Genomic DNA, 27,806 nt, shown 5'->3' with positions numbered 1-27,806 from the left:
GACCAAAATATTTAGCCTGCTGAAGTTCAAACGTATTCGATGGTATACATTATTATAGAGAAGGTTTATTAGACCCTGATGCGCTGATGCTATTCTGCCTCGCTGAATAATGGTACATATACCATAGACACCAAAATAATTGTCTGTGAATCATAAATTTACTCCTTTGGGGTCGTGTTTCCCTTTCAACCATTTTGAAGCCTGCTTTTTTATTTTGCAACCATAGCAACAGTAAATCAAATATATATGAAGCGTGACAACAATGGTAATAGTTTTATTTTAATAGTTGCTGATTGATTGCGAAGGGGAAAGACATTGTGGTTAACAAGGGTAAAAAGCTGTCCAGACCTGTTTTTTTCTGGACGTGGATGTATCTGCCAATTGATAACTATCATTTGTGAAGCAACAAACTAGTGTTTTATCGAAGACAGACGCGCATTTTGCACAGATAAGACGAAAAAGATTTCAAGAAGCTACTAAGCTACTAAGTAAATAGCAAGTAAAGGTTGTGTCGGTTACGCCGATAACATATAGTCCCAATCGTCGTGTTGAATGTCATAGAGACATCAATTCGTACATAGCCTGTGGATTGGAGAACGGAACGGGTACGCTAATTTAGTGGAAAAAATTACTCATAGTTTTTTCTATAAACCCGCACGTGAACAGTAATGTGTTGCCGTATCACTTTGATATTTTAGATAAAGAAACCGGGGTTATTTTGGCTAGTTTAATGAAAATCATCCATCTTTCGCTGTTCCTTTCAATATCTTTTGCCAGCGACATGTTTCTACAGGTGTTTGATACATAGTATATTTGTAAACGAGAAATTCTGTGCCCTGTCTAGCTACCGTCCTCAAATCGTTTCGTAGTAGAAACCAAAATGACCAGGATTTAACTTCGTTTGTATTTTGTTGTTGCGATCAATGTATGTGTGCGCTTCTAAGTGATATTGTGAATTGTTGATAACATAGAAAAGGAAGTAGAAGGAAAAAGGCCGGTTTGATAGATCAAACGGTATCAATCTAACGGTACTATGTATCTAAAAAACTGAATCCTTGCCAACGCCAAGTCCTTTACCAAAGGCAAAGTTTTAATCATTGTCGTTAATATGTCCAGCACTTATAACCGTCTGAGGCCTCATGAAATGTGGATTAAAATTGCCATAAAACTTCCTCTTATTGGCAAGACAATGACGATTACAATTAATGCCTGACACGTAACAAAAGTGAACGCTTTGTGAAAAAAGTTCATACACAGGCACAGATACACAGATACAGTGTCACACCAATATATATATATATATATATATATATATATATATATAATATATATATATATATATATATATATATATATATACTACGCGTGCGTTCTTCGACTGACGCGTGCATAGTTAGATGTCTAGTGATCAATAAAGAGAATAATAAAAGTATTGAAAAGACTTATGGATGTGGTTTTTCCTTTCATTGTCATTTCGCCAGGCAAATTATACAACCATGTCTGCGAAGACGCATTAAGTTGTCAAAGCTTTGCAAGATGCTTCATTTCAACTCGCGTTTTCATCGAGTCCCTAATACAAGTGAGTGAAATTTCAGTCATGGCTGCCATAATCTTTGTCGATTATGGAATGCAGATTCCCAACTCAGCTTGTCACCGTGTAAGTTTTACATGTAACATTTGCACATAAAGGTCACCTGTCAACTCGTAATTTATGTACAAGGGAGGAGGACAGAGCGTTTACCGGCGATAGACACGCGATAGACACCATGCGCACATTACGCAATAGTGAATTATATTATTTAAAAGTTGCAAAACTTTAAAGTTCATTGGTGATTTTCGCAGGAACTCGATATTCGCCCTTCGATCAGAATTGAACAATCGATCCACGCCGCAACCAACGCAAATAACTGTTTGCTAGAACGGGCCGACGATATAGACGGTCACTGCATCAACATCTCTTTTCTTTCAACCCCGTCGACATCAATTACGTTTCCAACCAATGTTTTACATTACGTAGCTATTCGGATCACACTGGTAAGCCTGAACCGTAATTTTGTCTCCTAATTGTTTAAAAAACATCGCGAAATAATAGCTTCTGATGCAAAACACTGATGGTGGAAGCTATTTCGCACCGATCAACTTCATGGGAAGAAAATTGGCCGCCCGGCTTACGCAATTATCTACCGTGCAAACCTTTTAGCTTGGATATTTTATGACTTATCTGTCAGTAAGGGTTCTACCCTACAAGAAAGGTTTTCTATAAATGATGCCTGAAGGGAGTGGACTCGAGATCTTTGCAATGGTGACAAAAAATAGGACATTGAATTTCTTGTTTGCGATCCAATATCTGGCATGTTTGTTTTAGGAGAAGGCAGAGGAGCATGCTTTCACCATGGATATTAATTAGTGTTAAAGTTCAAGAGCACACGTTCTCAGTTGCAATTCATTTGAATGATTTTTGCGAAGCTGCAAATATTTATCAACTTTTGCGCATTTTTCCTAATCTTTTACAACTTGCGATTGCAAATCTCTAAGTCGTCAATACCCATGCATACATTTTTTTCCTTTCGTTTCTCACAGTGAAAAAAACAAAGGCGCACCGACACAGTTGCATGAAATTGTTCTAGCGATACAACCGTGAAGCACAGAATGGCGCTAGCCTTTTTACCCTTGTTAATAAGGCTAAGCCCACTTATACAAACTGACTTGCAGATCTAAGTATTTCTGAGCACTCAAAGATGTGATCTAGCAAACTCAGTATCGTAACCTAAAAAATATTAGAATAGTACAGAATTACCAAAAGTCAACGCAGCATGCAATCTTTGATTTCATTAGAACTCTATTGTACCGGTCTCTGAAGGATGGAGTATAAGCGGATCCAGTCGCCTTGAGGGTTTTTGAAATGCCAACTGATACGTTGAGTAGTGTGTCGTTGATCGACACGGATGCGATGTACCATGATGTTGGTCGATCGACCTGTTTAGATATTTTTATTTTACTTTCCTATTGAGGAATGTGAACAAGCGGTACGCATGCTCCTCATATGAATTGCCAAAGTCAAAGTCACCGAGGAAACAGTCACGCATGAATGGGCGCCAACAGAGACTATACTCGGCATAGTAACACTGCAGGTCAACATCGGGTTACCTACTAACACTTTTAATATGGAGAGGACTGGCTGACAGCTGCATCGGAAAAAAACAGTAACGGTGTCACAACAGAAGAAACTATTTGTCCTTACCATTTGTGGTTCCATTGTACAGATCGAGCTGCCGAATACACTCCTCTTCGCTGGCTACCACCTCGGCCGTCATCGTTCAACTTAAGGTTTCTAAAGCGACCTGATTAGCTTCGTCTTCCTGTCGACAAATAACAGATAAGTCAGCATTAACGATGAAAACACCATGGGAATCGAGACGCGGCGTGTGATTGCAAATACAGACTCTGTATTCAGCAAAGCGACTTTCTACCAGATAGGCAGATTACGCATTGCTTAGAATCAAGTTACCTTCTCTTCTGTCCTTTACGTCCAAACAGAATAAAGATGACTATTAACACCATGAACTCACAATTTCTGGACGTTTTCAACTCAGAGTAGCCATGCCAGCACCAAAGATCCAAACATGTATTAAAATGTTACAACATGGATCCAGTTCTCCTAGTAAATTCGTTGCGTATTCCTCGTAAAAATGAATAATATCGAGGAAACGCAACGACAGTCAGTTTTCAAGTACTCGCTCTAGCTTTATTGGACACGTATACGCATGCGTATGGGGTGTGTATGAGGCACAGCTTGTAGGCTCGCATTGCTTATATTATTCTCAAATGACGTTTTGCATATTCATTCTAAATCTATCATTCATATCACCCCTTTACAATATTAACTGTCACTCTTGCTTCATCTCCTAAATAATGCATTTATAATTTTCGGGATGAAAGGAGTCTATTTTAGTCAGCTCGGTTGAAAGGTCTATCGCTCTTGATAACCAAATACCAGAAAGAATGCTTTGGGCACGTACAACGTTCCAACTTACAATAGCATACAGCTAATATCATCATGATCACCTTACCTATTTATTAATCACAATATTGTGCAACATCGGGCGTTCTCCTGATAAAGTTCCATTTAACCTAATTCCTTGTTATATTTAACTGTTATTGTTCCCAGGACATGGAGGTTATAAACTGCCTAAATATCTAACGGCTGGAACACGACAGAGTATACGTATACATGGGCTACATCAAACAGACGACGGGTTCAAAAGGGGAGAACTGATATCTACCACTGAGTATATACTGTTACAGTAGGCAGTAGGCGCAGATGTACAAATTGTCAAATTGCGTTTCAATTGATATCCAGAGCATTAACAAGAAGGTTCTGAGCAATATCTGGTATATTCAGACTGATTTTTCGCCAGTTACAGCTCGAAATAGGGCACGACACAAATGGTTGTCTGCCGATGAAATTAATTCACAGGCATAAAATATCACTTTTAGATTCTCATCTTTCAGTAAACGGCTAAAATTCAGTTTCAACATATTCTGGTGGTCTCTTGACCTTTCTCATTTGCGCTGTGCGTGAAGTAGTTCGTTGAAGGACGACAAAATCGGCGGTTTTATTATGCTTGATCATTGACTTATAATCTGCACGATGGAGTATCATCAAAGTGGAATTATAGGTTACGCTTCTCATGTTGAGTGTTTAGCCATGACATGTCATCGATGCCTTAGGAACCCTAGTTGACTGTAAACCACGATATTGCCTTGTGGACCTGTAGTATGACTTTGACATGAATCATTATGTCAGTTGAAACACTGCTTTGAAGCAACGTATACGGCAAGCCGCATGCACACGGAATATTGGGATCTCAGGTTAACGTCGTTCCGTCCGTGATGATATTCGAAAGCACGACAGTTAGTTAACAATCCATAAACCTATTAGAGACCCATGAGCTGCAACTCTGCGAAATTTATCCAACCTCAAGGTACCTCCAATTTCCTCAGATATTCATTGCAATCTGCAAATTGAACGTTATAGTATTTTGACTATGCCTCAACAACGTTTGCTTGTGGCAGAATAGGCAAGAAATTGAACAGATTTTTGTTCATTTTAAATATCCCGCCATTTTCAAAATCTTGCAATGTTATATGAAAAATGGAGAATTTTTGTCAAAGTGGAATGAATCCCTTTCCCGTCCAATCAGTGGGTTGCACCATGTTGTATTTGTAAACATTCAAATATGTACATGCACCATTTACGCTGTTTATCATGTAGTTGTATGGAGGCGGCCATATTTGGGTGCGGCACCCGTTTATTATTTGAGTTTCTGAAACCTCCCCATGCAGTCTCATTCTGAGTGGATAATTATACTTGAGTAAACATCTCTGAGTAAGAATATTTTTATGAACTAATTTTAATCTAAATATTAAATCATGAAAATAATGCCAAAACTTGCAGTTCATGTGCCTTTAACATTAAGCCAAGAAGACGTACGGATTTCCTGTAAACATATCTACTCTGATTTTCAACCAATCGATCATGATCAGTTCTATTCGCGTTTTTTGAACATATCGTATGAATCTATCCCACTTTGTCATTGGTCAAACAGCAAAACTAAACGAATAAAATGCGAAAGAAAACGGGGAAACGTTTGCACCATGGAATGTTACAAGAAAAGAAAATGCTCGGTATGACCTTGACGCTCTTCATGCGTTCGAAGTCCGTAATCACAGTGGATTACAGTAATAGGATTTTGATCATTTTAACCTTTACATGAATATCACTAATGCTAGAAATGATTCATCTGATGACTGTTACCATGGAGAATTTTCTCTTCAATTTTTTTAAATCTTCATCGTAAATTGATAAGCGTTTTGCTTTACCATTAGGTCATTGACATGCACGAAAAGTGTACTGTATTCATGATCTAATCAACATTAAGATGTTTATGTGAAGCAAAATACACCACTAAATACGACAGAGTCAACTCGTCGCTGTGGAGCATTTTTTTAGCGAAAGGCACGTAGACCTAAACAGCTAATCTACAGCATTGGATCATGTAACGAATTTGATTGGGGCATTTAAAAAATATAATACAGCAGTTGCAACACTAGTTCTTTGTATTAGGCACTACAAGATGATTTCCGAAATAAAAATGGTTCCTGTCAACATTCTTTCATTCTGTTGGTTTTGGAAGTGATCGGAATTTAAGGTTTCCCCAAGATGAAGTTTGAACCTTCGTCTTTAACAGGGGTATTGCATGTATTAGTGTAAAACTTCAGAATTTATCTCCAATGCTGAAGACGATCTCATTGCCCTTCAGAGAATTTCCAATTCACACCGCTGTATTGAGTTCAACGACGAGAAGAGGGCACTTGTCCTTCGAGGTTCTATTAGCATAGGAATCAAGTACAATGCAGACGGATGAGCTTTTCGAGAGTAACTGCCTTCATGAAAGGTGAAACGAATTCCCGCCTACTGGTTGCCACTATCGAAGACGAGTACCAAGAAAATTATACCCGATTCTTGACGGCCATGCACTCTATACTGTGAGGACGCACAGAAAGACAAATGAACTTTGACGTTTAAAATCCCACTTTCCCTCTTTATAATTTATTAGAGATTATATGGATAAGGATCAAAGTCAAAGACTCCTAGCTCACTCACTCTTGAATTTATACGGTTTCGTCTTAATGGTGATTTCAGAATAGTTTTTTGATTTTGCGAACTCAGAATAATATATCATAATACAGACAACTTATCACAAAAAACGGGCAAATATGGTAGCACTGGGATAATTATTGCCGGAAAAGTTTACAAGTTTAAGTTACCGCTGAATATTGGTATATATATATATATTTATTTATTTATTTATTTATTTTCATCAGCTGTTAAAAAGCACCCTAGCCTCCATACAAAAACCACATAAATAATCCAGCTGTATGGAGGACATAAAATTATCTTGTAACCGAAACCTTTGAACTCTCGTAATCTATGTTAGAACAAGACCTAACCATGAGTTCGTTGACCACTTTCCGATTTCCAACTCGTTATGACAGTCCCAAAACTAGAGACTCACTCGATCATCCTCCACGTTAACGTTATGATATTTCCACGGGAACAATTTCAAAAATGACCAAACATGACGGAAATTTGTCCCAGCTGCAGTGAAATGTTTTCGCATGTAATTGATGTGCGTGAGTTGTCCACAATAGAGTTCTCCAAACTCTGTATCACCTGGATGTGTACAACTTCCTTTGTGTGCAAAAAACAACTCTATGATGCATTTCAGAATTCAATGTCGCAACATTATTTGCTTTCAAAGAATGGTGACACTGTTTGAAGTATAGCATCAGACATATGATCTACATACCCGATCCGGCAAGTATCATATATTGCAGGGGAGTGGGATGTTCGATAACAAGGGATTAGGGAATAGACACCACAATAACTAAATCGCATTTTTCCCGTTTTCTCATGGAGACGACTGAAGCAACATGATCTCTACATCACTTAACATGTTAGATGTCTGGGAGTCATGGAAACCTCTGCGGTGAGGCATCGCGGAGAAAAAGATTGCCATTACTATCATCGTTCAGGTTCACAGAGTGTCAGTGATGGGCATCGTGTAATCATGGATGGCATCGTCTTGAATAAGAGCAGTGTGGAAAGCAAATAACTTGATTCCCTCTGGCATTTTTGATACCAATATGGGTGTTCTGTTGAAGGTAATGATTGCTTTAGCGATTACGGCAGGACTTTCGATACATATTTTGCACCAATGTATTAAATTGGTTACTGTCCTGTATATAGTCGCATTGCCATAACTCAACGTGCAAAATGTTACTAAAGTAAATATAAGGAATAAGTAAAATATAAATTGCTCTTGGTGAACATTATCTTATGCCTGATAAGACTTAAATTTCTTCCAACTTTCTTCTTACTAGGAGAAGATCAAACTCGCCGTTTTAGACATCCTAAAACAAATAAAGAGCCATGGTAAAATAAACGTAGAGTTGGATAGTTGTCGTCATTGCTTGAGATCATTCAAATGGCAATCATAGGATTGCTTAATAAACATAGACATTATACTCCCTGCCTCAGGGCCAAGCAGATTACATGCTGCAAAACACATCATGACTGGTAGATACTCCGTGTTATCCTGAAACAATGTAGGTGATTTGCATATGTACGATACGTTCTGATAATGATAGTCAAAGTTGTGTGTCCTCAACTCAAAATATATCTTCGACCGCAAAATAGCTAAATGTCCTTCGGCATTCTTGTCAATATGTTGATCAGTTTATAAAAGGGGCAGAGTATCCAACTGCAATCTCATAAACATAACAAACCTCCACTGACAGATTCATTTGATTATTGGAATGGTTTACGATGTCTCGGAAGGACCCCTGTCCGTTCTATCTTAAATACATTCACGTATATCAAGCTATAATCGGACACATTGAAATGAAAATGATAGTTCCAGCATCGCGATGAAAATCTTTCCCTAAAGGGAGAGATGGCGGTGCTCCCATTGATGCGTCAGCGGTGATACACGGTTCACCCTGCAGTTGCCATGTCCATGACGTCATTGACGGATGGGTTTCTCGCTGAAGAGAGGGAGAATCCATTGATGTCTGTAGGGATGAGCATTAAAATGGTGTAGAAAACTCGATATAAAATATATTATGATACAGGAAGCATAACACACTGACGTGCACTTAAACTTCACTGGTTTAAGTTAACGAAAGTTATGTGGTTCGTTACAGGCCAAGCTACAATGTTGATTTCATATATTTCGGTGAACAGATTCGTATCGCAATACTTATGTCAATTGATGTCGACGATTTCAAAATGGTGCAATTGTTGTCTGATGTATTATCGTTACTCATACCTGTGCAAATTAATAGTATTCATACACATCCTCTATCCGAAAATCATAGGTCAAAAGTCATATTACACAATTATTGTATAGGGTAAAAAACGCAGTTACAGCACAGCAAGACTCTGAAGAAAGTACCTGTACACATTACACAGCCAAAGTCGTGAATGAAAGATATATGGATTTCCGGTAAAAAAAACCAAGAAGTGATGTCAGGTATTTAGGAAAGGTAAGCGCATTCTATCCCACATGTGGCACCTGCTGTATAGCGATCTTTAAGTCAAATAGGAAGTACATGGTAACGGTCTCCTGACTGATATCACTGATGCCATCAGTGATATCAGTGTCAGAGACACATAATACTTGTCAACGTGCGTATTACATCTGCAAAAACGTTCGAATGTAGACATAAAGCATTTGTCTAGTGTCACTTTGAGTTATTAGTTTGAAAGAGGGGGTGGCCAAAACCATCAACATAACTACATGCTCTCGCGTAACGAATTAGCTTAGATATGTATACTCCATAGACCGGTGAAAGTGGAATGTTTTTGTCTTGGTGAGAGAAATTGACGACTATCAGATTGTAAAGTTGAAATCATCTCTCCCCTGTCTCACAGTCTTGTAGAAAGGTGAACGTTGGAGTTAAAGTCGATTAAAATATCCAAATACGAAGCAGAAGAAGCTGATTCAGTAGCTTCTTCAATCTCCAATTCAGGGGAGATTAATCATAGGGATACATTTACTAAATATGGAGCTATTTAGAGAAATGACATTATCTGAATGTAAAGTTGACAGATTTAGCTAAAAAGACCTTATGTCAACGATGTAATTGTTTCAACTTTGCATTCATGAAAAGATGTATCCTCATCAGTCACGACGAGAACTGTTAGCGAATAGTACAATTTGAATTGAACTACAAATTACTCTTTACCTATGCAACGCAGTAATTTCTCATTGTCCGATGTGAAAGTGTTTGTCTTCAAACCTTTCAAGAGCAAAGTGCTAAAATAGGAATTACATTGGAACGAAAATGCGAGTAATTGTTCACTGCGCGTTGCTGTCTGTTCAGAGACAGTACATCATATGTTCAGTGATTCACACTTAGTGTGTGTGTCCTTTGCTTTGGTTATCAAATGATTGTTTCTAGTTAATCTCACGGCCATTCTTTTATGTCCGACTTGAAAGGGCTAGTATTAATATTGTCTCTTCAACGTATGGAATTCAAAATTTATCCGTAGCATGTCAAAACAAAGTGTAATACTGTGACAACTGGAATAGCTCCGATTACAGGCAGATGCATATGGGCTTTATCAATAACATTAAATATATAGGGTTCAATTCGTACCGTATACATACATATATATATATATATATATATATTATATATATATATATATATATATATATAATCCTTATTATGGTACCTTATAGAAATAATCAAAACCTCCCAGCGATATTTTAAAGAATTAACGGATTTTGAATACATATGCAGATTGAGATGCCAAGCCTATTTCAACTCCGTGCATTTTAATATAACTGTGAGTAATATAAAAATATCGAAAAAGTCATCAAATTTTACTGTTGCTATGATGCGTGTAAGAGGAAGGATCGTGAAACATTATATCATCTTCTAAGGGGTCATCCTGTTTTCTATTCGGTGTGTGCCGCAGATTTACCAACATCACTTGCCAGAGGAATTTGTCAGCCCGTCCAGGCCATAATAACTGAACGCTCCCTCATACATATAATCGAAATTATGAACTGTGATCTTGACCGGTGTCGTATAGACGGAGATATTAAAACACAGATAATTGGTCCTCTTAAAGTCTGAACAAGTTATTTCAATAGCTAATAACGAATTTAATGACCACATCTGCGATCATAACTCTTTTCGCTATTAGCTCTCTTAAACCGCATATCCTATAGTACGTATAAAAACCTACGATGTAAATCAAATTTTATCACACTTACAGCTACACTTATGGACCCAATGATAGACAAAAACATACACGTAGAGCTGTAGGCTTTTTACGACCTGAGATGCTTCCGGCAGATTTCAATTCTCTATCTCTCAGCTCGTATTCATTTATACACCTTGGCATAAATTTCTATAGGAGCAAAAACAAACTGCCAAATACCACCAACTGCGTGCCCTCGACCTTGCTCCCGGAAACAACGTCACATTACTACGGTCAGTATCAATGCTTCACATATGCAAAAAGGCAAAACACAACCAACAAAACAAAACCAATCCCTCACCAAAAAACCAAATACACACAAAAACAATAACAACTTCGATGGAGATCTTAATTAGGAGCTTACTTTTGAATAGACGGACAGATTTATATGAGTATGCGACTGCATTTTTTGATTTTAGATATGGATGGCAATTATGATAACATTTACAAGTACATCGTTACTTTATGTGATACGAGATTTTACTTATTGTCAAACCTTGCGTGTACATGTGTTTCGTCAGACAATAAAATGTATGGAAATTATAGTCGACACAGATGGAAAATTTGACGATCGAAACAAATCTAGCATTAAAACGTTAAACGAAACGAACGATGGCCAAGCATGAGCAGTTGCTTAATTTTAATAGGAGGTTGTAGGGATTGAAAATGTACGTAAACAAAGAATGTGTACTTTTCAGTTACAACTAAGTTCGCGTGTCCGCAAATATCGGATTTTTGTTCACTCGGCCTCACATAGTTTTACGTCAACCCAAATATCTGTTCGCTAAAAGCACGCAGCCTACTTTTCGTTGACCGGTTATTTAGTTTATGTAAACCCCCATGAGAGGTTGCCTGTCTTAAACAATAAGTCAACATTCACTACTTTACCGAAGAATGAAAGCATCATACGACCTGTTAATACATTATTGTTAACGGAATCATAACACACGATAACCCCATCGTTTTTGCCGATGTAATGTCGGTACGATCAGGATGAATGCCTATATAACCTTACAACAACTGTAAGACCTCGTTTGTCTTACCGCCGCTACCTGTCAGCCATAGCTTAGTGGTGTTTATTTTATGTAGTGCAGTTTGAGTATTAGGTAAACAGGGTAGCAGTGAGTTATATGTGAATCGTGTTGATTGTAAAAATTTGTTTGTACATCGCAACAAACTCGATGTCCGAACAACACTAATGTTGTTTTACACGTATGATTTGATTTGAAACGGAGGAAGCCGTTTCATGAAAAATACGACAAATTTGAAGTATTTATTTGAAACATCGTTGCCAGCGGCAACTCTATGTAAAACTTAAGATAGTGCTGAAAATGGATAAAAATATGTCACGAAATAATGACATGCAATAAGAGAGTGAATCTCGGGATTGACGCCACCTGTTTCCGTGATTAATTCATTATACGTACGTATACATACATACATCACTCCATCCATCCATCCATCCATCCGTCCATTCAACTGTACGTAAGTACGAGCGTACGTACGTACTTACATACATACATAAATACATACATACATCGCATAAAAATCCATCAATCCATCCATCCACCGACCCCCCCCCCCCCCTCAACATACACTTTACATTTGTGTAAAACTTTGTGTTTGATTATTTACGGTCTCGGGTACTTTTGACGCCAAGTGTGTTCTGATATTTAAATTAATTGCGGCCCCAAGCATGAGTAATAAAATTTGACCGCTTTCACCACAATACACGGCATTTAAAAACAACTTTGCCTTTTTGATAAAGCATTTACCACGACTGTACATTAACCTCGCGGATATTAAAAGCTAACATATTTACTTATTTAAATGAATTTCTACAGTGGAGAACGAATGCAATATCTTAATGTTGATGGGTTATCGTTTGCAATTTGCAATAATAATACTATGCCTGTTATAATATTTCCACTTCACAGTAAATATACTTTATAGAGCCTATATATATAGATTGGCACTGACTCAATGAAACCACTTTATTTTTTAAAACGACACAATGTTGTTCATATGAATGCATTGTAAGCCAAATGTGTGGACATAAAACTTCAACATGAGTGCTTTGAACATTCTATTGAGTTAGCAAGGCCCTTGAATATTATGACACTTAATACGCTTACTGATAAATACAATTTTCAGTTCCATACAAACCTCATGGTGCAGATCATCTATTAAAAATTTTGACCCAAAGAGTTGGTTGAACGTGTTTGTGATATTAAAATGAGGTGGCGAAAGATCAGAATTTTTCCTGCGTTCGTCACTTACACTCGACTTTTATTTATTATAAATTTTCTTCGAGCAATACATTAATTTTACCTCAGTGCACCGAGGTGTTCCCATAGTTTCGTTTCGTAGACCACGAGTTGATGAAGGACAAACACGAATTCGGAACGACGGAAGGACGTCGGTCCGTCGCCATGACAACGAGGCCGTTTTCATGGAATCAGGAGCTATTTACGTATCACAATATCCAAGTTCAATGCGCATTCGACACTGTACATACCGTTTGTTAAACACTGCGGCAGCTTTCAGCTGAGATCATCGTAACGTTTAAGGTAGTATGCACCTCGAAAGTGAAAGACTTAAACTTTTGCTCTAACTTTCCTCAGAGTCTTTCAATAATTCTCTTTCAAAATCAAGAATAAATGTAGGGGGTCACCGTGCAAATTTTGGTGCTAGAGAAACAAATTACCCCAGATTTATCAATGTTAGAAATTTAAAATGGCCGCCATCCCTGTGTTAACTCTATGGAGAAAATAAAATTTTCGAATTTCGAAAAACTAACCCGGTGAAAAGTTTTCTATCACCAGGAGCTTTAAAATGAACCCCCACATGTGGTACATCAGAAGAGAAATGTAAAAATTTGAGAGTTTGAATGTCTGTCCCCGAGGTGCGTTCTACCTGAAGGAAGTCTTTTTCCTGAATACACGATCCAAGGAATGCAAATTGCAGCGTGGACTCTCTCATTGTCCAATATTATCCATGTCATATCTCAGTCATCACTAATTATAACGACTTTATGAATGTTTAGCCTTTTTAGACGCATTATTGTTTGTCAGGAGTGATGAAGAAATTTGCCTCTTATGGAGCACCTTGCAACCCTTTCGTTCATTAGTTTTTGAGAACGCGCAAAATCCCTATCACTCAAGTGATTATCGCTGCCTACAAGGGGCTGTTGCTCCCAGGTGATACTTTATACGTAGGTGTAAATGTATAGAACGGAACAGTCTGTTCAAGCATTGATATATTTACAGGTGTAAGGCAGGTTGTATCGAATGAATTTACTTTATGAGCTGAAAACAGCAAGTCCATAAAGTTAGATGGGTTATATGGTTATTTGTCGCGGCGTGTTCGGGAACATGTTAATGTATTAGCTGTGGGAGTACTATCGGAATTCGGTGTGAATTGGCATTTTCTAGTTCACAACAAATCCATCAGCGGCTACGATATGGGTACTGTATCGGTTTCTGCTGGCGGCAAATCGTAGAGTTCCTTATTGGGTGAATATTCGGCTGCGTGCGACGTGAGACGATTGTGAACGACTCCGGAACAATGGCGAAAGGCGATGCACATTGCGATTCGTACGTACACACAAGCCGAAACAAACCAAAAAACTGCGCAGTGTCGTATATAAGTTCATTACGGATGGCAAGATCTTGGCACCTGCGTACCGAGTTGGCTATTTTCAACTGCCGAGTGGCTTGCAAAATGTTACGCCTTAAAGAGTTACTATCAGAACATCACTGGCTCTGATACCAGGTTTCATCAACAGCTGTAAATTCATAGCATAGAACCTTAAGCTTACAAAGCATCAGATTGAAAATCGATGTCCTGTCCACTGATAGTATGGAAACCACTTTTGTAATCTTTTGTTGCTCTTGAACCTTTCACAAATCAATGATCTTCTCAAGTTTCTTAGTCGTCGAAAAGAAAATCTAAATGATTTTCTTTCCTTATAATTTAAAAGTTTAGGGTTGCTATTCTTGACACATTTGTAAATAGTAATCAACCTATATCTATAATCGTTTGCGCACAAAAGTGTAAAATAAATCGTCCGCTGTACATGTCCATAATGTTTACATATCAACTTACATATCGACAGATTGGCCGCCATTTTCAATGAAAAATTATTGGATGACGTCAGCCAACACGTTTTGATAAAATTCTTCCTCCTTCTCTTACATTTCGCTGTGCATATTTGATGAGAGCAAAAACTTCCAATTCGCTCTAATCTGTCCCCATCAGTATTACAAATCAGAGAACTCAATTAACAGCTTGTAGTTATTGTTTCATGTAACTGCAGCCAACGCTAAAAATGTTCACTGGCTCTGTGTTCCAAGACAATAACGGTAATGAGAACGGTAGTTTGCTTTAAAAGGATTTTCGTATTTACTTTCGTATTTACTTGGTAACGCTTATTGCTGATCATGATGCAATGTTAATTCGATGGTTGATCTGAGCATGCGTAAAACAATGCCACTTACTGATAGAAACATAAGAAAAGTTCACATACTCATCTCCCTATTGCGCATATAGTACAACGTTTAACAAGCCAGCCCTATACCTGCCATAGATCAACCGATTTGACGCCCAGTCTAGGCGACAAAGACGAGTCGCACTTCATGCTGGCGCAATATCTTACCATTTCTCTGACTTCTGCGTGAGTGTGGCTAAATAAAACTTTTACATTGTGTAGTCAAAAGTATGTCGTTGACTTATCTTCACCCTTTATCATTCAGCGTAAGTGAATTCGCAACTATTTAGTCAAAGTTTAAAACAATGGGCTGTTGGGATAGTTTGATTTACTTCAGCGTGAGTGCCGTAAAAAACTCGCATTTCTGGCATACATAATCTTTTCGATAGTTGCAAATATTTCAACAAAGATGAGGTATTATTTTCACAAATGCAATGACTTCCTCATGTAAACTGAAGTATCCTTAAATTTTCGGCCTGCAGAATAATAAAAAAATATGTTTGAACTGGCACAAATCATCAAACGAAATTGATACATGTTCGCTGTTATTTCTGCTGTCATGGTGATAAATTGACAAAGGTATTAGAGATGATATATCTTTTATTCAGCTAAGCACGATAATGCCTTAATGTCCATTAAGTGCATCTAGCCATCTTGTAACCAAATTCCATTTACATCGATCAAAGTTGCTTGGCATATTTGAGGTGAATTCGTGAAATCCTAATGCACGATGTACGCATAAAGAAAAATTATTTCATACACAACACAAATTCTGATATGTCACGGCAGTTCCTTCACATGCCCTACACATCGGGGTTGAATTGTCAACAATAACGGTCACGAAAAATCTCGAAACATTGTTCACACTTCAATGTCACTGACAATTATAATAAACAAAAGTTCACACACACACACACACACACACACACACACACACACACACACACACACACACCACACTCACACACACACACTCATATATATATATATATATATATATATATATATATATATATATATATATATATATATATATAGATATATATATATATATATATATAGATAGATAGATAGATAGATTTATTTCAGTACTACTGGCCTCCGGCCAAAAAGTACAAAAACAAGAGCAGTACATAAGATACGGATCGCTAGCAATTGACAAAGTAGTTTTACAGTCCATATGATAAGCAAACAAGGTTTACAAGTTGAATCTTTGATTAGGCCAAAAAAAAAAAAGAAATGTTTCTGGTCAGGTCCTTCTTTAAAAAATGGTGCGGCGACGCGCATTTTATTTTTTTTTATTTTTTATTTTTTTTCTCTCAAGGGAGGGAGGAGGGTCAGTTTTATAGTTTTATCAATATAGTCACATATATACTGTTCATCCAGTCACTGATCATGCCCCCCAAAGAATTTTCTCTTTCTCTTCAGCCATTTTTGTTTGGTGTCAGCCACGGCCGCCGGCCACAAACAGAAAAAAAAGGGTGACGCGCTGTTGTTCAAGTGACGCGCGCGCTGACCAGAAACATTTCTTTTTCTTTTTTTGGCCTTATTTAAAACATCATCACGAAGCTGAGTGGCAGAAAAAATGTAGTTTCCTAGTTTTCTTAAAGTTGTGGTATTTATGGAAGACAGAAGTATCTTAAATTTGTATAAAAGCGGTGGATTATAATAATAGGGAGCAATAAATTTACAGCGCAGGTCTCTATACATTGGGCAAACAAGGAGAAAATGATATTCATCTTCAACAATGTATATATATATATATATATATATATATATATATATATATATATATATATATATATATCCTGCATCTTAAGACAGAAGTAACTGATGTTATTCTTTGCACTTGCAGTAATTTGTGTTAGTTTTGTAAGTTACAATCTGCTTTTAGCATCGAGGACTGTAATCTCCCACGGACATATCTGTATACTTCGGCGACATATATATATATATATATATATATATATATATATATATATATATATATATATATATATATATATATATATATATATATATATATATATATATATATATATATATATATATATATGTTTATATATAATCTATTAGGCCTATACATGAAGTATTATATATGAACTATTATATATATCTTTATATATGTCTGTTTGGATGTGTTATGTAGATAGATAGATAGATAGATAGATAGATAGATAGATAGATAGATAGATAGATAGATAGATAGATAGATAGATAGATAGATAGATAATAGATAGATAGATAGATAGATAGATAGATAGATAGATAGATAGATAGATAGATAGATAGATAGATAGATAGATAGATAGATAGATAGATAAATAGATAGATAGATAGATAGATAGATATAGTTTAGATGTTTCCTTTTTTGGTAGCCGCTGATCGTATTAGGTTGAAAAAAGTACTCAATAAAGATTTAAACAAGGATGAGTTTTGATCTGTACAGCTATCATATACCTTCATGGGAATTGCCTTGTCGGAAGAAATAGTCTTTTATGTAAAGTTGGAGATTACTGACAATACGATTAAGAAGCTTATTGCATATTCCATTTTGGAATATTATCCTTTGCAGAAATCGGTTATGGTTACAATCTGTCCTATAAATTCAGGTTTTGCGGAAGAGTCTGACGTAATCAACCAGTTCATGATCTTCGAGATAATGTATTGTAATAAGATTATCGTTCCGATAGAGTCTCTCTGCCGAATTGATAATCATGGGCGTTCTTTTTCAGCATGCGCATGAAGTTCCTACAATCTCGTATGGTTGGTAGGGTGACTCATAACTTCTTTGATGTTTTTCAATGCATTCGCAGTGTAATCTATCGAACATTTTGCATCATTTTGAAAGACCGAAATGCTGTTTTCTTTTCCAAAGCGCGCAATTATTTAATTATGTCGCTTGTACACGCAGACATCATGCTGTGTATTTCACTTTGCTGAAAGCGTGTTCTGTTTTTGCGTCCAACACGATTTGTGTGCAAAGCTTCAGCGATTCCATTTGCTCGGCAGATGGAATAAAAAAAATATGGTTGCCACATGTGAGTGAATTGATGAAGCTAAAATTCAAACCCGGTGGCGAAATAATCTTCTAACCGATTTCTGTGTCAGGATAAACGTCACTCGACATAACCAGGCATATGAGAAATCTTATTTTCAATGGAAGGTGAATGACGCCATGGTATTATGACTTAAAGTTTAATAGTTTTAATATTTTATCGGTACTCACATATGTTATTAATCCTTTAATGAACATACAAGTGACACATTGAAAATGAAATCAGTACATTTGCTTTCTACAGGGCGGATTAGATTTACTTTATATGAAGCAAATAACATTAATCCAAATTGACAAATAACGTTTAAGGTAGCGTACCGTACAGCGTAGTTTGCTCAAAATCACTTTTCTTCAAAGGTGCATTCGATTTTTGTAAAGTTATAACAAGATCAAAATATCGGCTAGGTTCAACTTTTAAATTGACAAAATTTATGCAAATTTATGCATATATTCCATTTTTGACTTTTTTGTTCAAAAAAGATTAACTAAACTTTAGCTTGGTTAAATTTCGTGAAATATCCCATTATGTTCTAAAAAACTATATTACAAAACAATAATGTTGTTGGGCAATTAATTCTATATATTTAGAATAAGAGTCATTTCTATTGCGCTTATCATGATTTTAATCACTTTTTGAATGTAAGTCTTTCAATACCTGCCATTTAAGAATGAAAATAGATAATGCAAAACAAAGGTGTCGTTCTTTTCTACATATACTCTAGTTTCAAATGCAATATTGATTTTTAATAAAGTAGTATCAAGTTTTTGACTCAAAGTTAGTTTATCAATAATACCGAAATTGTGGTTTTCTACCCCAAATCTTTCATCCTTCGAATAAACTTTGAATCATACAAAACATTAGACTCTCTGCTTCCTATATATATTATATATATATATATATATATATATATATATATATATATATATATATATATATATATATATATATATATATATATATATAATTATATATAATAATTATATATATATAATATATATATATATAATATATATATATATATATATATATATATATATATATATATATATATATATATATATATATATATATATATAATTACACAAAATTACTTCAAGTATAAAGTAATGATATCTGTTACTTAAGTTTCATGCATCTACTACTTTTGTCTGATGATTGCAGGATGCATGAAACTTAAGTAACAGATATCATTACTTTTTACTTGAAGTAATTTTGTGTAGTTGTTTATAACGCTCTGCTTTAGCATCGAGCACTGTTATTTCCCACGAGGATATCTGTATACTTATATATATATATATATATATATATATATATATATATATATATATATATATATATATATATATATATATATATATATATATATATATATATATATATATATATATATATATATATATATAAGGGGTTTTCATGTTATCTCGATTAATTAATATTGCTTTGGAAAGAGTGTTTTAGTTAGGTGCAACGCCACCTTAAGTTACATAACAGAAATCACTTATTTAGAAAAAATAAGGCTATGAACACTTCAAGCATTTGCAAAAGATTATTATTTTCAGATTCTAAAACTAACTACCCTGTCCCCTCTGATGTCAAAACCATCGCTTTCCTAAACGCACACCTCTCTGTATAATGATAGCTTTGGATTGTCCTCTTTTCACTGTTCACATTTTAATAATATGCCGTATTCTTGATTTGATAGTTTTGAGGTCTTTGCATTGGAATCCTACACCCGTTTGCATCCACAGTTGTTCGATTCATGCAATCCAAAAATGGAAACGTTATTTCAGTGTTATTTTGTAACATAATATTTCTTATATACCGTCTTGTAATTTTTGTTCGTATTTTCTTGTGTTAGTTTCTCTCCCTGTGCATGGGAACACTTGAATAATGAAGCAAATACATGAAAAATGAAACTATATAGGATTACGTTTTAATGTTTGTTAAATGATCGATCGGGTATTGAACAGTCTCTGACCAACCGGAACCAATTTCAGTTGACTTTATCTCACCGAGTTTATTAACTCAGTCCTTAAGAGCAATAATATTCACGCTGGGAATAACGACAAATAAACAATCAACACAGGAGAATTTTACATCGGGCTAGACTACAGCTGTTTGCTAATTTACGGCCCGTTTTAAATAAATCAGGACACCCGTGCAGTAACCTTGATTCTTTTAAGACAGTACAGTGTTGACATTTGGGAGTGATTAAAGACATGTCCCGCCAGGCGGATAAATTGTACAAAAAGGGATCGATACGACACCCTAATTACCCACTGGAACATGTGACCAATTTGATACCTTGATTGCTCAGACATCTGGAAATGCCATTGTCGTAATTTACACTCAGTGCTGAGAAATCCCAGTGAATTCTCCGAACGATCAGCTCTAAGTCCACTGACACCTGAGGCGCTGCGTTAGAGATATTCAGTTTCTGTTATTCAGTATTATTAATGAAAACTTATCGATTTTATTGATTTCAAGTAGCTTTCGGACCGCAACAATGGTATCCCAAATGCTATAAAGTGAAATTATGAAATCAAAATATCGTAGTTCACTGTATCAAAAGCCCGAGAGAATTCTCTGAGCAAACCTGATTATGGATCTCCACTAGCTATTTCTTCAAGTAAAACCCGGACAAGACTTATTCGGGAAATACACACGTGGACTCTGGGGATATAATAGTGTGCTCGCGTGTGTGTCTAATCCTTTGGATCGTTGTAAGTGTGTGTGGTATGGTTGAGTGTGAAAAGTTAGTTGAAATCATTCATCTAATTTGACACAGCTATAGGCATGGTTTACAATGCAGAATTCATAACAAAATACGGCACTTATCGGCCAAATGTTTAAAACACACCAAATTTATCATCTGATTATGTACAATGTTTTTCCTCCGAGAACTATGAAAACAGCATTACCATGGAAATATCAAAACATATTTAAAATCTGAAGGACAAACACCAGACATCCAATATACCATGCTCCCTTTTGTCGGTGCACTCTACAGTTCTTAGGAGATGAATTTATTTTTGAATAATATTGAACATTTCAACATAATCAAATCAAACAAATCTAAAATAATGACAAATTCAGACTTGATATCAACATGAAAAATTGTTATTCCAAAAATGTTACCTACTGGACACCCCTTTAATAATGATATGAGCCCACACACATATCTGGATCACAGTTTATTGTGTTCGTCTGATTTGTTTGATCTTAATGTGAAGCAAAGTTTCCGATGAGACAAGGATTCTATTTGATTCCACCTGAATGTACTTACCTGTCAACATAAGTCTATCTGTCTGTCTGTTTGTCTGTCTGTCAGGTAGATGGATGGATGGATGGATGGACGGATAGATGGACGCATACCTACCTACCTACCTACCTGCCTGCCTGCCTGCCTGCCTGCCTGCCTGCCTGCCTACCTACCTACCTACCTACCTACCTACCTACCTACCTACCTACCTACCTACCTACCTACCTACCTACCTACCTACCTACCTACCTACCTACCTACCTACCTACCTACCTACCTACCTACCTACCTACCTACCTACCTACATACATACATACATACATACATACATACATACATACATACATACATACATACATACATACATACATACATACATACATACATACATACATACATACATACACCAATGCATTCATGCATGCATTAATGTATGCATGCATGCACGACCGCATGCTGGCATGCATGCTCGCATGCATAATACAACTGATCGCAACACATTTTAATGCGGAAGAGTAATAATCTGTAATAGGCAGGAATTCTTGACAGTGGATCTTTACTCTACAGGGCATTAAACAGCAAGACTTATGTCAAGCTTTCAGTTTTATCATTTTGTAGCTGTTATAAAACAACTGGTCGTCATCGTTCCTAACAGCCTTGGAGATTTTATGATCGATTCTACGCAAGTTATGACTTCTTGGCGTTTCGAAACTGTTCACTGCGAAATACGAACACGGATGAGGTGGGTCTATGATCCGTCAAATGCAAAAACACGGTTCATGTGATACTGAAATAAGACCTGGCTTATACAGAAGCCATAGGGTTGCTAACCCCCTTGTTTGACGATAGACCCATATAATCAGAACGGATGTGAATGAGTGGATCACACAATGCAGTATTGTGGAAGTTTCAATGATACAGTGCATAGATTGGCATTTGTCTGCAGACTCAATCCCATACGAACAATTCTTGGCCCCCCAAAGTATAAAAGGAGGGATATACTAGTTGGTGAGCAATCCCGATCTTTACAATATTCTCGTATACTCAAAATGACTGAATATAAAAATATGTTGGAGTCGTTTTATTTAGAATACCTGTTGGGGAATACTGCACATTGCAGAACGGCTACGTATTGTAGGTAAAGATCTTATCATCATGCAAGCCACCCTTACCATAGAAGAGATCGTTACGTTGTAATATTGTATTTATCGAACCATACTGCGTTATATCGGTCCTCAAGGAGATATTTCTGAGCACCGTACTGGTCGTTAAATGTTAATTGACTTTTACTTACTTAGATGTAAACCACTGCAATGTCTGTGAGATTATTTTCAAATGAAGGCGGAACTCTTTGTGGCGATGCTCTCGGATGCAACCTACAGGGTACCCAGTCAACATTAGTAAAGTAAAGGATGAAAAATGACCGACGTTTTGAGCCCAGACATGTTTGATGCAAAAACAATCGTTGTAAGAACAGGTTGCGAGTATCTGACCTTTTCGAATAACGGACAAGGCACGGCTTGATAGGGATACAATCATTTGTCACATTACCGCCCACAGTTGCTGAACAGCCCGCGGGGATAAAACTATAGCTAATGTTAGAAATATCACTAGCTCAGCTTCTGTATTAGTATTTCCTTATGAAATAGTTGCTGGCGAAACAATGTAGATATGCTATATAGAGGCCGTAAGGGGTAGCTGTGAGTAAAAATATTTTGAAGTATAATAAACCGATGTAGTTTTTGCTTGACCTTTTGTTGAGACGCGTCTAGTATAACTAAGAAGAAAAACGTATGCCTATTTGTTAGTTTGGGTGTTGTATTCCGGACAGGAGCTTTGTTAAATAAAGAACAGTCCTATAACTACAGCCTACACAATCAACTTACAGGTGGTTCAACATCTTCACACAAATTCAAAACATCTGTTTGTACCTGACAGACTTTCAGGTAATATAGAATGCTAAAACCCCTCGCTAATTGCTAACCAACCACAATACGGAAAATTTACAACCATTGCCGATTCAAACGTGACAAATTCTAGCTGCATGCACATATGGGATAGGGAGGGAGATTTAGACTCTGCTGATTCGGATAGCTGGCCATTCATTTGGGTAAGTTTAATTTCCCTCTTGAATAGTTATTGATGACAAATTGAGACAATTTTCCGACAGATGCGCGGCGGTTGATATGTCTCGTTGAAAGTTAATCTGTTTAAAAGCTGTCCATATCGCATCTGATCCAGCTATTCGTCAGCGCAGAAAGCCTCTTCAAGTGTACGATGTTAAACTCTTTAGCGGGAATGTATTGCTTTTCAAGGTTGTCTGAGTGATCATCCATGGCGACGCCTTTTACTTCCTGGGGGATGTGAGACAGTGTAATTTGAATTTTTTACGAGAAATACGACCGTATAACAAAGGTAATTGCAGATATTGTAACTACGACAACTGGGGAAACATAATACATACTGAAATTTAACAAACAAAGGAAACTGAATAAAACGAACGGGAAGTTCGTATAGGAAATGTTATGTTTTCCTTCTTGGTTAATTTCATCTATAAAAGTGGATGATATCATCACATCAATTTTAGTACATGTGATACACAAACCAGAGTTACAGAAAACCTATTATTTGCCGATTAATCATGTGTAGAATGGTCGCAATGATTTTAAGTTTTGACAAAGAAAGGCAAACAATTTACATAAAAATCGTAAAAATCATAAGGTGCATTTCTCCGTCCTTAATAATCGGAAGAAAGTCAATCCTGTCTTTGTATGACAATATTGGGTAGGCTGTTCCAGACTTTGGCACCCATATATGAAATTGCAAACTGTCCTGCATTTGTACGTACTTTCGGTAAAGGCAAGTTTTGACCTAGTTCAAATCGAGTGTCATAGCAATGATTAGCTAATCTAAAGTAATCACTCAAATTATGTGGTATATATAAATATATATTATAAACATATGTCATTTCATCAGTACTGGCGTTTATTGCAGTATCGGAAGTCTCTCACAGTTTCAACACAGTATTCATTTTCATACCTAATTAAAATATTACCAATATCACCCAGAATACTAGGCCGGAAGTTATCGCAATAATACCAAGAACATTAGGCAGGGGACATCGCAAGACAACACAATGGCAGAGGTTCTTCAAGACACCTCTCTCTCTCTCTCTCTCTCTCTCTCTCTCTCTCTCTCTCTCTCTCTCTCTCTCTCTCTCTCTCTCTCTCTGAACTTTCACCTTAATGTGTACATATACTATTACCTTGTTTTAATACTTTTTAACAGTCAATTAATGTTCATGTTATTTCAATTGTGTGACCATTGTATGTAAATAGAGTCCATGTTAGGCCTTGCCGGTAGCCTTTTCAGACCGGAAAGCGGATACTGAAAATGTGCATATTGAAAGGTTCATTAAATAGTTGGCCATATTGAAAATATTTCAAGCGTGTTAACTTTAATTAGGGTCTTCTTCTACCAGCTGTCTTGCCATTCTGTCCTGAGATAATCCCTACACAACAAATGCTTTGCGTGGTATGTTGTACATTTTACCTCCAGAATAGCCGGGATGTAATTTACTGGAAGTTCTTGTCACGGCAAGTGTCGACATTGAAACATTGTGTTCAATTTGACATCACCATAAGACAGAGAAAATAGTATCATACCAAAATGGTGCTATGAGATAAGATAAGACCACGCAAATTTGTGTTAAAACGCACTACACACTGAGGGAGCAATCGTCCTGTTGATCAATTGCAGCTTTTGAAGATGTTGAAGGGCAAGTTCAGAACGTATTTATAGTTCCATGCATTCTTATTGAAATACTAGTCACGTGTAGTGATGAAAGCATACCATATGCTGATTTCGCTTTAAATAAATTCTATGGTATACATAGGAGGCCGATGCAAATTTCCTTGTTTACGCCAGAAATTAAAATTGACGGCTGTTCTAGAAGTTTTTCTTAAAGTGGAAATTATTTTTTAAAAACATAATGATACAGTTCGAACTTAGTACTATTAGCAACTATTTGAGTTTGAATGAATTGTGTCATATTTATACAGCATATAAATCTTTTAGAGAATTTTCGTTTGAAATATTTAGATTTCCGTTTGCTCCTTAAAATTCAATTAAGGATAGGAGCATGTACCGCTGCAAGTCATTAGAATGCTTAAAACATTAATCGCATTTTGAAAGAGTCATTTCAATTCAATACTGGATCTATCATATGGACTTAAAATAACATATTGTTCACTTTAGATTAATAGTGATTTATATCGACTCGATTGTTTCACCATACGTTTTGTGTCTTAGGCTAGAGTGCGCCTTTGAAACAAAATTCTGGACTCCTATTAGAAGATGATCATACCTACTTTAAGTCTGCCCTGCTGCAACTTGCATGGACTCACTTGGAAACCTACTGCGAAAATTTAGTGTACGCTGTATTCTTTGCGAGTTAACACTGGTGCCCATTTTGAATTTCAAATATCGGTAAATTTGAGATAGTCATCCTCATGATAACCTTTGATATTCATAATTCTTGATTATGAAAGACAAAAATTTAGTTTTCATTAAGCAAAATATATTGTAAAAGTGAAGAGCATTCACTTCCCCCTCGGGTGCATATTATCCTGTACCAGAGAGGAATGTATGAATCTCTTCGATCAGTGCTTGTTACTATCATACCACTTTTCAGTGTGACGCTGGACCGATGGAGCATAGAACAATATGCATATACAGCATATACAGCAGTAATGTTTTTAAAAACAAAATTTGACTAACACTATAACGTAGCAAGGCATTCACGTTGTTACAAGATGCGAAGGACGATTGCATTTTGTGACCTTTCTGAATATTATCTTCATCTTTCATAAGACAGCTCGATACGAGATCGAGGTGTGATAAGTTTTTAAAAGTGTTCCGCGACTCGTCGATTTTCGAAAAATTTATTTACCAACGTCGTCTAAAGGCGACGCTGGTTAGGGCACCTGAGGGTTGAATTTAAGCATACTCGTTATGCCCTGGTTATGGACACAAAGTACTTAGAGATGGCATTGTTAAACTTATCAAGCGAATAAATGTCAAACAAACTATTGTTTGTCGAAACTATTTTGAAAGTGGCATTGGGAAATGCTAAATGCTAAATGCTAAATGCCTATGCCGGATCATTCTGAAGGCCCAAATGAACCAATAAAACGGAAACTGGTGCCTAATCACCATTGGCCGTTAAGTAAGTATGCCTAAAATATTTGTCAGGTATATGCTGGAGGTGAAATATTACCGTCATAATGCGAGGTACTGTGATGTAACAACTTTTTCAGGGTATGGCAGCGAGTTGGAGATGAAGATGGTTATGGAAGATGAAGATGGTTATGGAAGATGGAAGATGAAGATGGTTATGGAAGATGAAGATGGTTATGGAAGTGAAATGTTTGCATAATGGCATACTCATTAATCATTCTCCACTGAGATTTTGAATAATCCGCCTCGACAAAATCTACCGGTCACGCCGCTTGCCATCCATTCTCTGGCAAATTTCACGTCTCACGGATAACATTTTTGAACCGATGACATCAGCAGTCAATTGCACAGCTGATTTTGTCTTTGCACAAGTAGAGCGTACATATTGCCAGCAATATGTTTACCAGCTCGGCATCGACAAATTGGCTTCGCCTTTGAATTGGCACTGAATCGAAGTAGTGCAGTTGTCTTTCCTTTGTGAACTGAAGGAACCGACTGAAAAACATTTGTTCCTGTAAGGACGGATCGTGACGCCATGAAAGGTATCCGTAGATTACGTGTACATGTCATTTCCTATAGTTCAGAGGTCTAGAATGGCACTATATACGTGCGTTGAAATCATGCAAAAATGACTACACTACCTCTTTTCTGAGCTCAGTTGAGTCCGGGAAAATTGTTAAGTCTTAGTAAATGTTACTGACGATACAAGCTCGGCTGATTGTGTACTCACAATACGTATGTCCCGAAGTATACGTGCCAGCTCCCTGCTGGTGCAACCGTTAGCATAGATGGAGTTCTCTGCGATGCGCTACTCACAACAAACGACGCAGTCAATGTGCTATGATTGGTCGCAGAACGACCTTTTGTAACAAAGTGTATGACGTTATGCCAAGGCTACAGTTAACACGGAGTCTTGAC

General features: G+C 36.6%; 1 protein-coding gene across 5 annotated transcripts in view; it reads right to left on the bottom strand.

Annotated features, from left to right (window-relative positions):
• LOC139140908 (PDF receptor-like) overlaps window positions 1-27,806 on the bottom strand; it is a 114,369-nt gene that overhangs the window by 56,505 nt on the left and 30,058 nt on the right. The window contains exons 1-2 of one of the 5 annotated variants that reach the window (XM_070710383.1): window positions 27,619-27,726; window positions 3,242-3,359 (exon numbers count right to left, since the gene is read on the bottom strand). In XM_070710383.1, the coding sequence (XP_070566484.1) occupies window positions 3,242-3,314 (73 nt within the window). In that variant the 5' untranslated portion in view covers window positions 3,315-3,359; window positions 27,619-27,726. Of the gene's footprint in view, window positions 1-3,241; window positions 3,360-3,508; window positions 3,734-27,529; window positions 27,727-27,806 lie in introns of those variants that run through there. The other 4 variants (XM_070710384.1, XM_070710385.1, XM_070710387.1 and 1 more) reach the window with 4 other exon arrangements.

The sequence above is a fragment of the Ptychodera flava genome, chromosome 9, assembly GCF_041260155.1.
Source record: "Ptychodera flava strain L36383 chromosome 9, AS_Pfla_20210202, whole genome shotgun sequence".
Lineage (NCBI taxonomy): Eukaryota > Metazoa > Hemichordata > Enteropneusta > Ptychoderidae > Ptychodera > Ptychodera flava.
The sequence above is the reverse complement of the archived record's forward strand: the minus strand, read 5'-3'. Positions and strand labels throughout refer to the sequence as shown.